The sequence below is a fragment of the Xylocopa sonorina genome, chromosome 3 (assembly GCF_050948175.1).
Source record: "Xylocopa sonorina isolate GNS202 chromosome 3, iyXylSono1_principal, whole genome shotgun sequence".
In the NCBI taxonomy this organism is placed as follows: Eukaryota; Metazoa; Arthropoda; class Insecta; order Hymenoptera; family Apidae; genus Xylocopa; species Xylocopa sonorina.
The window spans coordinates 1,701,061-1,715,686 of record NC_135195.1 but is presented as its reverse complement, the minus strand read 5'-3'; the positions used below and the strand labels follow the sequence as shown (position 1 = coordinate 1,715,686).

The window sequence follows — 14,626 nt, the reverse complement described above, 5'->3', positions numbered from 1 at the left end:
GACTTGGTCTAAAAACTGCATTTATTCTTTGATGGTAGTTTTAGTTTCTTTTGAAGACATATTCCACGAGATACGTGGACTCGATAAACCGTTCTCTTTAAAATTCATTGCTGTATTAATGACTCGTAAATATTGGATTGGGTTTGGGTCGTGTTTTAATTCCCGTCTGCTGCGAGACGGTTGGCTACTCTGGCACAAACTAGTTTTCGGTCAGTTCACTGATATATTATATAGCATGATTCGCGTGATTATATACTAAAAAATTCTCTTCCTTTTTTTTAATTAAATTGCTGTAATCAACGAACGGGTGGATTTTTAATAAGGAACAGAATACTTAATTTTTTCGAGGTCGTCAGGGAACAAATACTTTTAATCTCATTAAATATGACGACACGGTAATTAACGTATCATTCTTGACAAGATGAAAATTGATCGAGTAACCATTTCTTTATTTGCAAACAGGTATTTTTGCAACACATCCATGCTACGTAAAATATTTTCGGAAATTTTTGCATGACGACGCGTATCGCATGAAGTATGTTTTTCTTATCACTCCTCATACGACAAGAATTTTCCATCGAGCAACACCTGAAAATGTTGCACGCTCATGTCGAAAAGAAAAATATGAAACATTTTACAATATCTAACAGATATTGCGTACATGTCTTGTTACACATGTGTTATATTTAATTAATTCTGTAGTCATAATTTACGCAATAACACAGGACTTTCTATTTACTACAATAGATAAAGCTGCGGGTACTTAACCGTGATTCATCTCTTTCATTTCTCCTTTTACTCTGACTTTTTATTCTATATAGTTATTCACATCTATACAGAAACTACATATAACACATATATTTTTAATTACTTGTTGTTAAAAATCAATATACAAATATCTATTAAAACTAAATGCTATTTAGTAAATAACTGAAATAATTAATAACTTAAGAAATACTTCATTAACAGATTATTAAAATCTCAAATGTGATTCGACTAGAAAAGAGTATTGTTTGGAGCAACGCAGGGACGTCTTTATGATACAGTCAATTATGTATAGTATTCGAACTTAGTATTTAGATTCAGATTGATTCTCTAGTCAAATAAGGTAAGTTAAAGATTAAATGCAATATTCAGTTAATGCAATAATCAGCCAGCTAGCTGAATTCAGTAAAGCAGTCCCATATTATTAGATGGTCATCCGAACTATTAAACAGCACCCGCTGTTAAGACTCACCTTGCAATCGAGTGATGTTCCTCGCTACTTTATGGCTGTTAACGAGCTGCTCGCGTAAATGAGTCCTCTCGCGGTGATGTTGATAATTGCCGATAACGATCGTGGTCGTCACCAGCACGAGAAACAACTTCGGCCCCCAGGCCGGTCTCGTCGACATCTTCCTCCGGTTTTCGCATCCCCCGAAGCTTCTGATGTCACGTCGCGTCTGTTGATTCCGCTGGTCTTCCGACGTGACCGTGGATTCTCCTCGCCGCCTTTAAAATCCACCCACGGACGGAACGTTCCCGGTGGCTACGCGGTGTTTTTTCAATGGCCGAAGAGAGATCTGTGAATGCGAGTTTTTAATGAATGCATGCGAAAACGGCGACACTCTCGTGTACTTTGCCGATTAACCCATACAGAGATTCTTTGATATACGCTCAGCGAGGCAATTTCTGGCAATTGCTTTTAATGAATGAATAAAATTGCTGCTAGAGATGAATATTTATAAAGGAATTGCGCAACAATTTTTCCGAAAGTTAGATGGTATCCCAAGGAAAGGTATTTTGCGTATTTTAAGGAGAAGAGGAATGTGTGTGTGTTGCGCGCGCGCCACATATACTTCAAGATACTTCTTATAGGTCGTGCAATGGATGGGTAATATTAATATAACGTTTGAAATCGGAAATTAATGTTCGTACAATGTTCTTTAAACGAATTGTGTAACATTGTCATATGAATAAATTATTGAATTGAAATTTGTTTGTATGTGAAGTGCAGATTTTTCAATTTTTAGTCACAATCCGTCTCGATATGAATATATTGTTAATTGCCAAATTGAACGACTTGTATTTCTTCTAAATTATATTTCGGTAACTGTTGGGGAGTGCAGTAATTAATGAAACGTTCGACAAGCAATAAGCGTATGTTTAACTTTCTTTCCTATGGATGACGAGATCTCATAAAGGTTCGCCGGTGGGTGTATTTTGTGACTAGGACATGCGGATTCGTCAGTGAACATTCTACCAAATTTGGTGAGGGAAGCGGCTGTCGAAGATTATCGGTTAATGGAAATTCTTCGCGTGTCCTAATCTTGACCGTAGCAAGCAATAAGACTTGGAAAGTAGTGGTTTTTTGGATATTATTCCTGCTCCGGACAGCTACTTGCCAAATGTGGCTATATTCGACAATCTCCAAAGGACGGAATTAGCGGACCTGGCTGAACCTCCCTTTGCTTTAGGCTATGTTTCAATAAATTAAATTTAATGAGTCTTAACATATATATGAGTTATATATATTTTGATGTAGAAAATAATAAAATTTTATAATGCTTTTAAGGTACAGATAGGGGCTATTTTTGATTAATTAATTAAGAGGAAACGAACAAAACAAAAATTGTTAATGTGATAAAGCTAAGAACGAATTAAAAATATAATTCCTTAGATAAACTGTAGGAATTTAATTTTTTATGGAAAAATATTTACATAACAATTTTCTAGGTATTTTTTCATTTGTTTGAAAGCGAATATATTTCATTTATTTGTCCTTTGTCACATTTAATCCATTGTTTGTTATTCGAATTGGCACAGATTTTGTTTCTCGTTGATGGTAAAATTGGAAATCTCGTCAAGAAACAGTTTCAATATAACAGAATACGTATTAATATTCTGTTGCATGTTTCTATACAGATTACAATTTACTTTCATTTATTTTTAAAATCTGATACTATAGAATATATTGCAGGTATAGCGAAATAGCTGATACGCCAAATATAATTATTCGTTCATTAGATTCCGTGTGTTTCTATAACTATTCCATTTTCTACACAAAAATAACATTTGACTTGATTAATGTTTAAAGTAAAGCTAAATAATAGCTCGTGCAACTTATAATGCTAAAGTTGGAGTTACCAAATTTAACTGGAATTCGAATTTTAATGCATCGACAAGTCGCATATAAATTGAATATTAATAAAATTCAGAATCGAAAGTTATTCATGGAATTCCGTTAAAATGTACGAATAGTAATTTATCAGAGACAGTTATTTACCTTGGCACAAAGAATCATAGCTCGTAATCACTTTGTCGAGAATGCAATAATATCTTCGATTGGGAATAGAAATGCATTTGACGTACGATTTAGTTCCCATTGTTCACGGTTATATTTTGATACTTCATTCCTGAGAGAATCGAAATTATCGATGAAAAGTCTGTAAAACATACACACGCACGCACACAATGGATAAAATTCCAATCCTCGAACCGGACGTCTAGTTTCCATGTGACATATCGAAATATTTAATCGAGACATTTCTCGTAGTAGAAACCTGACCGTTTTGAAAAGTAAATTCGACAATACCAGTTTAATATATCATGTATAATTGAAATAGTTTTCTCATATCGTTGCATCATATTATCCGACACGGTGGTAATTTCTTATTTTATAGTCTTTAATAGCTAGGTTTAAATTTGTTTAAAAGTTGAGTGAGATGGTTATCCTGGCATACATATGTTGAAAATCTATATGAAAGGGAGAAGCTAATATTCGAAAACTAATTTTTTGAAACAGCTGTTTCTTTTCCTTTCTATATTATATATTTCTATATTGTATTATTTTTATTACGTTTTGTTAATATGGAGTTACGTTTTGTTAAAATAAAAGATTTCGTAATAATAAAAGAAAATCGTAATTAAAGAGTACTGGCTTTAGAATTTTACTTCCGGTATGTGTAGCCACTGTAGTACGTCTACTAATCCTTCGATAACAAGTTTTTCTAAGCAAAGTAGGTATAATATGCAAAAATTGCATTCTATCTGATATAATTGTGGAACAAGAAATGCATAACAATTAGTACGACAATTACTTAATTTCTAATTATTAGTTCGACGTTAAGCAGGTTTGCATAGCCTGCCTGATACTATAATAATAAGAATCGAGTATTTGTACTAAAGTCTTATCTTATATACCTATAAAGCCTGAAAAAGTATCATGTATCCCAAACGTAGAACTTAATTATTTATTAACTTTTGAAAAGAATCATATGTTTCGAACGCAGAATTTAATTCTAAAGGCAAAAGGAAAGTGGAAATTTTTGAGAGTAACTGCAATTTTTTCCATCTTCGTAGCACTTACTCCTTTATTTACTGTACATTGCGTTAGAAAATTTGATTATCGCCCTATAGTGGCGCACAATCTACCCCGTATAAGGTAGACTCTCACGACTTCGAGGTAATACTTAGAAAACACGAACGCAATTTCGCCACCGCATCTCGAATCGAATTTACACAGCTAGAAAATGTGCTGTACGTGCACGTGGTGAGCTAAACGAAAATACTGGTGATAAAATGGAACAAAAGGTTACGGCGAATGGAAAAAATTTATTACAAGTAACTACATCCACTATAAAAATGTTTATTATTGAAAATAAACACGAACGACTCCTAAGAGAGATCCTCAAAGAGAAAACAATCGAAACGATTCAAGTTTTATAAAACATTTTCCAAGATTACTTTCTTCAATTCAACTCGTCACATTCGACGTAAGCACTCGGGTGTCCGCGCAAATACTGTCAAAGTCTCGTCTCGAAAAGCCGCGATCAGGCGATACTGGAGAAAAGCATGAAGGATGAGAGAGGGTGTGTCGGTCATTCTAACGAGGAGATGTGATCAAACATTCGGCATCCCGACCAAGAATCATCTATTCAAGCATTCAGGTCGCCGCGTATCTCTTTCATCTCTTACCCCGTTCGAATATCACGAAGAATTGCTTAAACATTCTGCGTCAGAAAACGGCTATTCTTCTTTTCACATTGTCACAGTGAAAAAGACAGTGTGTATAAAAGGATGTTTATGGATAAATTTCATTGCAGAAGCAACCTTGTGACTTATGATTTAATTTTCAACAAGGCGTTAATTCCCTCGAGAATTAAAAGAAAGAGAATGGGAGACTAATTTCGTATTGAACTACTGTTCATCAACAATATCCGAAAGCGCCTTTCGAGCGACGTTCCGTCGCAGAACTTCAACTACCATTTATCCCGGAACTTTTAAAACGGCGTAAGATTATTTAATCGTCACGCTAATCATCGTTGCTCCGTCGTTTATTTCAAAAGAAGCAAGCAACCTCTAATGAGCCGTGCAAAAGATGCCTCGAGTGATGAAAATTCTGTCCAGTTCGGCGTAACTTCTTTTCTGCCACTGCTTAATGTATCAGTAGAGTGAAAAGGTGAGCACGAATAACGAGACGAGCAACTGGTTAAAAGTTTAACTCTTTGCAGTACGAGGTCGCCGCCATTCACGTAATGACACTCCTTTATTTTATATTCTTCGAAAGTCACTCTCGTGTCTTACCCATGACGCGACGTCTCATTTGGTTAATTAAAAGCTCTTTACAAATTTCTTTTGAATTTTAGAATGTGCTGTACTTGATCCCTTCTGTATGAGACGTTCAAGTCCAAACTATGTATAATTTATCTATGAATTTTTTTTTAAATATATAAAAATATTTGTTCAATATTGAATTCTAGAAAAACCATATTGCTTCAACACTTTAATTTCACCATGGATTCACCATTCTAACTTTACATACATCAAACTGTTTCTCCAAAAATGAAACGTTACGTTACATTTTTTAATGACAGATAAATTATTGACAGTAGTAGATATAAAGGATCGTAGATGTTTAACAATTTCCAATTGTTTTAACATCTTGTTTCAGAATAACAATTTGAAAATCAGATTATCTACTGTTAAATGTATCGAGCAGGTTTCGATTCAACCTATGAATATCGCCACCTCGAAATATCTCTGGCTGAATGTCATGCTCGTCTTGTACTGCCCCGACATTTCACCATCGATTCTATCTATCGAAATAACAACCGATCGGGGCTGCTGATGTGCCTAGCCGTAGAGTGGCATCATTACTATTTGATTAAGAATTTATAGCATCAAAGCAGCAGTAAAGAATTTATCTTCCTCTTTGGGGTATTAATCTATCACCTGACTGGTTTTCGAACTATATTTACTACTAATCATGTGAAGAGGTTGACTCCCCGAATTTCGACAGGGTTGGAAACTTGGGACGAAGTTAGTCGAAAAAAGGGAAAAGTCTGTTCGAAACAGACTCGTACACATTCTTTTAAAACATGGTTTGTTGGTTTAATTCATTATGGAATTACTAATTTAGATTTTCGGTTTCCTGTCAACCGGTCGGATACGACGACGCTGTTTTGTTTTAGTTCCAATTATCACGAGAAAAGAGGGACAGAAATCCTGTATGAGGATGAGTACTGCGATTATTTTATTATATAATCTATCTACTTCTAATAAATAACGTTTTCTATTTCAATTCCCATGTAATTACTTAATGTTTTCATTGTTAAATATGGATAAGATCCTCGAGTCAGGCAAATAATATACAAGTTTTAGATTCAGCTTCTAATAATCATTCATGTATTGTTTGCGGACAAACAAGAAAATGATGATACCTACCATGTTTTCATAACATGATTTAAAAAATATTGAGAGACAGTATCAGAGATCAGAAAACTCTGCAACTATTACCGCAAAATTTCACGCGTTCCCCATAGAATTTGCGATTACATTACGGTAATTTACAGTTAAGTAACAAGATCAACGTGTCCCAAAGTTGCGAATTCCCAACTTCCACGCGAAATTGCATTTCCCTCGAACCGCTTTATTTCTCGAGTTAATACGAGCAGAGGCGTCAAAGCTCCCAGAAACAGCGGATTCCTTCCGCAACCAACCGTCGCTCGTGATTCAAGATCAATTCAGAACGATTGAACGTTCGATGGAATGTGAAATTCGGAACAATAAGAAAGCGAGAAGAGGAAACGGAATAACGACCGTTTACTAACCACCTTTGTCAAATGGAATGTTCTTGAAAACGAAAGAAATTAGATTCGATTCATTTGCCGAACGAACTAAGGGAATTATTATTGTACACTCGGGGAGAAAGAATGAATTTATGAATCTAATTTGAATATCAATCGAGTGTTTTTGTCTCTAGAAACAATAAAATATTTGTGTCAAATGTTAAATTCGTTGGCTTTTATTTTAAATCGAGTGACACAATTGTTACATTGTAAGCATTGAAGGTCTTTCATTTAACTTACTCGCGTTTCAAACATATATTCTTATTACCAAATTTTGTTTCCAACCCAGTTTATTACTAACCTACTAATCTTAACCTCTAACAACATCGTTCATTTCTCGTAATAACGCTTCATATTATTTTACCTAGTTTAAATAATATTAATCTGTCCTCGCCCATCGTGCTATTCGCTCACATTATGAATAAGAAAGAAAAGAAAAAAAGAAATAAGAAAATTACGTTGCAAATGGATTATTAGTGTACCTATTTTAATACAAACACATGCATAAAAGTTCTATATAATAGCTAAAATTAGAAACTTTACAGTGGGACGCAATAGAATGTCGAGTACTGACAAGAGCCATTAGTGCACGATCTTGTAACTATCGAATAAGGTTAACTAAACAAATTAAATATATTATTTAAATATAGGGTAGAATATATTGAAATAACTTTAAAAAACTACCGGCAAAAGTCATCCTCGATATTCCATTCGAGCAACTAAGCACAGAGAAATTAAGAACGCAACACCATGCACATGTAGGGTACCGGCAATTTTTGCCTCGATATTAGCCATTACATATATTATACTTCCTATTTATGTATACTCTTGTGGGAGCGAACCCACGCTGTAACTATCGTTTTTCAATATTTCTTCTATTAACAAGTTATTAAACCAAAACAGTTGTCGTCTATAGAATACATAAATCGAAGTCCGTTCATGAATAACTAATAATTCGATATAACTCTTGTCCAATACCGATTCGATGTTTGGTCGAGTTTGATGATTGTACGTGCTACATAATCGGTCACTACCTTTCGTTGACAAATCGTTAACAAAGTGGAAACATATTTTCACAGATCATCCCTTACAGACCATTGAACATTTCTTTATTTCTCACTTAATAAATATTTCGCCAAACATTTAAATAAAAAATAAATCTTTCCTATTATTTTAAAAGCTAGCGATACGTTTTTAAACTAAATCCGATTTTATTCCTGAAATATTTTCTTCGATATAATTAAAAACGAATATCAATTTACTTCAAATCGAAAATACTTTTTAAGCTAAAGGTCACTTTATAATTTAAATACACACGAAGAAGAATAATATAGTTCCGATAACAACAAAGTATATTTGCACAGTATTGTAATGTAATCGTTGGGATACCGGAGTATCCCAAGTTTATGATACGAACGAAAACACATCTGCTACTTGCGAATGTAAAACATATTCGTGACAGCATGTTACTTGATTTATTAGCAGGGCTATATAGACGTTTTGGACGGCAATCGACAACCGTATTAACAAATGTCTGACTTCATGCTGACCTGGACATACGAACACACTACGGAGACGTGACACGATACTCCCACTTTTCTGCATGGGACATTGGGGCACACCTTTAGACAGAGATAAACTAGTATATAAGATTCTTAGAATTTTAATTTTAGAATATATATAATAATTAGTATTAGTAATATAAAAATTTGTGATTGTAAGTTTTTTTTAACGAGATTCGCTAAATAAACTAGATGTAATGGCGTTAGCAGCACTGCAGTAATAAAAAGTACGCCAGCGGTTGGTCCATCGTAAACCTTACAAGGGAAAGATACGATATGAAAATAAGATATCAAATTTAAAGATAACATTAAGCTCACAGGATCGTAGTTTCGAAATGTGCTTGGCATTTTATCAAACTTTCTCAGATGTTATTTCGAGACGAAAACTTCGTTTCTACATTAAACTGACAGCAAAGACTGACAAACTTAATTCTTCATTTAAAATGTAAAACGGGTAATAGTAAGGAGCCGATCTTGTTGCAGTTGCTCCCCAGGGGCGGACCGGGGAAGCCAGCATGCATGTTTCCCTCAGTGGAAACATGGGACAATTAGAGAGTTCAGCTGGAAAAAGGGATTACAAGTGGAAACGGAATGGGGACGTGACATGGAGTTGAAATTAGACGTACGGTAAACGCCACTCTCTCTGTAAGGTGATAGAAAAACGTAAAGGGAACGAGACTTGAAACCAGAGACGAGACTAGAACTTGGAAGCTGGCAAGGAAACTTGAGAGAAAATAGTAAAAAGTGATTACAAGAGAGAGAGAGAGAGAGAGAGAGAGAGAGAGAGAGAGAGAGAGAGACTAATTTACTAAAAATGCAATGGAAGATTTGAGAGATAAGACTGATGATTCAAAATTGAACTTGTTGAAGATGAAGAAACCGAGTAAATGTGAAACTTAAATTAAATTTAGCAATTTTTAAAATTTCTTAGATATATTTTGTAACTTTTAGTAATAAATATAAATTACTGATATTCTAAAAATAACGTTTTACATATCACTGGTGCATTAAGTTGAAGACCGTGTATCGTCGCACAGCCGTGGCGCAACCTTTAGTTCGCGTTTGAAAAATTAAAAGTCGCACGAGAAGTTCCGCGGAATCTTTAAAAAATTTGTAACGGCTGCAACTTGCCGACCGAGAGAAATTGAAGGAGAGATTTTTCGTTCTAAAATAATATGAACCATAGATTCCAGACGAAAGGTAAATATTATAGAATAATAAGCGTATGCGTGTGTTGCGGGGATATTGGAGGAATAAATATTAAATAGGACTCGAGAATCAAAAGATTTTAGCTGGGGTAACCGGCATTGTCTCCTCGGATTCGAGAACAGTGTGCCCTGGAAAACTCATTTCGCAGCTGTATTTATGACGAGCCTTGTTTTACGCTAATCGAGTCGCGACGCGAGCGAAAATGGAGTCCAACAGGAGCGGCAAATCGTCTGTGGCCTTGAAACGAAACGGCAAATGGGATCGTGATGTGGCGTTACGAGGCAGATGTAATGAAAAGTGCCAACTGAGTTACAGGTAGGGTGTAATCATCGGAAAAAACGCGAAGGTGTGAAGTGAAATTGGTTCGAGTGTCCAGGAAGACGAAAGAAGGGACAACGAAACAGGAAATAATAAACCCAACTAAATTTAAGTACGCTCCAAACTTCTATCCGAAAGTATTCTAATATCTATATATAAGTTTCTATATTTATAATACATACTATAATTTTATAAAAAATATTAGAATATCCGAAGAAAGAAAAGTTGCAAAAATGGTAACTATCACTTTTTTCAAAAATTGTTTAGGATATAAAGTTTCTCAGTTTACGATACGGGCAGCACATCTGCTATTTCTGAAACAATTGAGTTTTTCCTCGTTGCATATTATAAAAGTTTACTATTATTCGATGGTTTCGATCATTAGCAAATGACGTATCATAAACTTCCATATAACCAAGAGCTTCGTCATAAATTACCGGACGGTCACCAGACGGGACCAGAGAAAGGAATCACAGAACAAATACTGCTAACAGAACTTTACGTACAGACATCCCTTACAGCTTCTTACACTACCAACACCTCCAGAAATAATTATCAACTTTATAGTTTTGTAATTCAATTGCATATATATCAATTATATTTTTCAAATATCTTACAATGATATAATGAATGAATACTTAATTTTAAATACCTTATTTGATTATTGCCCTTTACGTCTGAAATTGATCGTGTTAATTGCTATCAATAGTGAATAATATGTATGATATTAGTGCTTATATACTGTCGACTGTTTGCTTTGGATTCTGCATTCTGGTATCTTCAATAACTTTTATTGAATTACGATACAACTAACATGGATTGGGTTGGCGTGCATTTCCTCTTGGGTTTCGAGGAAGATTCTCGAAAGGAATTCATCTTTTATATTACATAAACGTTACACAGCGATAATTTATTTAAAGAACTCTTGCTATATATACTTTCAAATAAGTGTCTCGCACGAATCGGGATATCTTCCCTTCTCGTTTCACTACGTTTCGTATTTCTCAGTTCTTGCTCTCTTGCAAATCTCTCTGGTCAGTGAGCAATCGTTAAGTCCTTTCTTAGCAATAAATTTATTCTTATTTCAATATTCTTCTATCGACTAGCTTACTGCATCAAATCCTTTCTTATGCTTCCTTTGAAAGCAGCAAACAGGGATTTAATTGATGCTGAGTTATAATTGCAGGCATAACCGAATACCTCCATTCTTGTTGCATAGATCCACTAAAGACGCTATTATGAGGAATAACCAAGTCTGCGTGGATATATGCACATCTTACGGAACTACAAATACAGGTTAATTAACAATAGGCGAATCGTAACAAAAGGACGGAATCATTTTAACAATAAATAATGATACAAAATCCCAAAGTTACGTACTGTTTAGGTACAAGTGAATTTTACCAACATTATCCACTATTTTTCCAACATTTGCCACTAAAAAGTACACATTTTCTTCTCCGCTTCTATCGTACATATACAATTTCCTTATCTACCACGTATATTTCATTTACTACCAAAATCGTAAGTATTATCGCCTTTTTCTACTTTCTATGACCTTTCAATGGTTTCATGTTACAGATCGTTGAACTCGTTTTAAGATGTTCTATCGTATTATAAAAGCAAAAACATACCGATTAATTTAAAAAAATGAAGGTGACCTTCAAATGTCCGACATACTTCCACTTAAAAAAAAACTATTTTCGCGAACGGATAATCAAAGATTTCTGTGAAACTCGTAGTTACTGCCCCACCCTGTATAAGACCCTGTATAATGACATCCTTTGCGGCACTTAGTCTTTACATATGAGTCGTTTATTTTGAAAGTGATCCAAGTCCATTTATGTTCAAATCGAGATTAATTTTGTGTTATAAAATTAAAAAATGCAAAACTTTTATTCACTGTTGAAGAAATGTTTACAATTACTATGGTATGCAGGTAGTACAAAGGGGAATAGATCCATTAAACCGTTGTATTTTAGCGATACGTTTGGCTTTGCTTTTTCGTACACTGGTGCCAACTCGATATTATTAAAGTTTCTTGATTTCCCCGGACGCGGTAATAAATCCAGAGTTTTGAATAGTGCATCGTAATTCATTGATGTCTTATAGAGTGTTTTACATGCTTCGGTTCTCACAAATTGCATCCAACATATTTTCATTTAATTCGCCTTTTCTTCGTTAGTATTTTTGAACCTTTATCATTCTTTAGAGACTTAATTGAAATGGAATCCTCTCGTTCCATTTCGTTTAGAATGAACTTATTTCTTCGACACATTTTTATGGCTTCGTAATATTTCCTAGGGACAAAAAATTAATTGTTTTTTCTTAACGCTACATTAAGAATAAAATTTAAAGCTCTTATCTTACAAAATTTTACTACATAATATCATATATATTCCGTATCCGTTTGAAACTCTGAACTTGAGCCATGAAAACTGACTTGAGCCATTTTGAAGATAAACATTTTTGTCATTCTGGTATACAGTTAATTTTCGTCTTACAATATCTTAGTAATTCTAAAAATATTATTTACAATTTACTTTAAAATGGAAAGATAATGTAGAAATGTAAACATTAAAATAGCCAGCTTGGTACTTTTTCAAAAATGGACTTGGGTCATTTCAAAATAACAACAAGCTTAGAAAACTACAATCTGTAATCCATGTAGAAACCCTGTTACCATTCACGAATGTAATACAAGCTTTTCCTTAGCTGCATTCTTTCTTGGCATCGTTAAGCTACCGCAATGCTAGAGATGCGAAGTGATCGTTGCACAAAGGAGGATCGATAGACAGAGGGATGTCTCCAGGGTTGAAACTCTCGCAAGGTCTGACAGTAGTCCCTTCCAGCACTTTAGTCGCTGTGAAGAACGCTCGCTCATTGAATGAATCTTTGCAAAAGAATAGGATACTTATAGAATTAAGAATAAATCGTGGTTCCTCAGAAGGAAATGGCCAATTCTAAATTCATGCATACAATGAAAATTGAAGAGTAATTACAATAAATATGTAGATTGAACGATTAGGAAATCTACTAGTAACAAATTTTTTTAACAACTGTCATCAATTTAAATTATCTCGTAATTATAATTAAATTATTGTACTAGTTGTGCAACTAGTATTTAGAGGCTTTTCAGATTATTTAGATTTTTATCGAAAAGTTGTTTTAAAACTGCATTAAGAATAATTAACGCTCTATAAGAATGTTAAAATATTTACTTTTACCAGCAAAATCTTTCACATCGTAATATTAATTCAAGTAAAAATGAAACATGATATGAAAGAATATTTCATAACCAATCGAAGTAAAGGAATTAAATATTACATCGATACTATGAGCATAGAGCTGTGCAATTTGAATAGAATGAACGTGGAATAGAGCTCATAGTAAGTTATTTGCAACGAAACGCATCAAAACGCGTTTCAGATCAATTCGACGAAATACTTTATTCCATTAGCCAGGCTACAGTAACACGTAATGGGCGTGATTTTAATTTCGAATGAAGTATTTGCAATTTATTCTCGGACCGTTCAATTATTCATCCCTATTACACCGTTCGTGACTTTCAACTTCTCCGTGCCACGCATTCGTTCGCGTAGCTAATCCAATAAACTCCGTTAAATGTTTGTCGAAAAATATTTGACGAAACGAACGAAATTGAACGTCTTTCACGAGTGGGTGTTTAATTTATAATTAACTCGTCGCATTTTCGTGTAGCGAATTCATTTAGGAAAATTTACAATCTTTCTCTCCGAACGGAATTATTCCTGTGTTAATTAAAAATTATCACCTGCGATATATCTTGTTATCTTGCTATGCTTTTTCCTCACATTTTCCAAGACACAATTCCGCACTTCCTCAACCTTGAAATAACGAGTATACGGTTTTGTAAATCATCTTGCTGCTATTGTAGACTAAATTGTAACAACGATTATCCACAGTAATTATTTCTTACCCGATGGGCGGAAACTGTAAAAGATAACTATCCAAACTAACCAAAAAAAAAAGAACACCATCGCGTCTGTGTGCTATTCTATCTTCATGAGTCACACTCGACCTCCCGTAATGACGACTACCCTTTCTTGCAAACGACTCTCTTCAAAAGCAAATAAGGATTCCAGCAATTTCCTACATTTTCAAGTATCTTCTGCATTATCAAAAATTTAATCACTTCTCGTAAATAATGTGGCGTTTGCCTAAATTCCAGAGGCCTAATAATAATTTTTGTTTCGACTCTTTCAACGTACGAGATTTAAAACAATTTAAAACAATTTCTGTAGGAATATTTAGTTCCGCTCTGAAACGTCCAAACATTTCCACTCGTTCTTCTCCGCGCTGTTGGTCCCCTTTAAAGTTGATTCATAAATTCCTCGGCATATTTGTAATACCGCAAAATTCCAATTTAGACAGCGCAACCTACGCCAC

General features: G+C 34.3%; 1 protein-coding gene across 1 annotated transcript in view; it reads right to left on the bottom strand.

Moving 5' to 3' along the window:
- The window catches only part of LOC143433639 (zwei Ig domain protein zig-8), a 94,622-nt gene that overhangs the window by 52,182 nt on the left and 27,814 nt on the right, over positions 1–14,626 (bottom strand). Inside the window, exon 2 of the mRNA XM_076911080.1 lies at positions 1,238–1,562. Within this exon, the coding sequence (XP_076767195.1) occupies positions 1,238–1,394 (157 nt within the window). The 5' untranslated portion in view covers positions 1,395–1,562. The remainder of the gene's footprint in view (positions 1–1,237; positions 1,563–14,626) is intronic.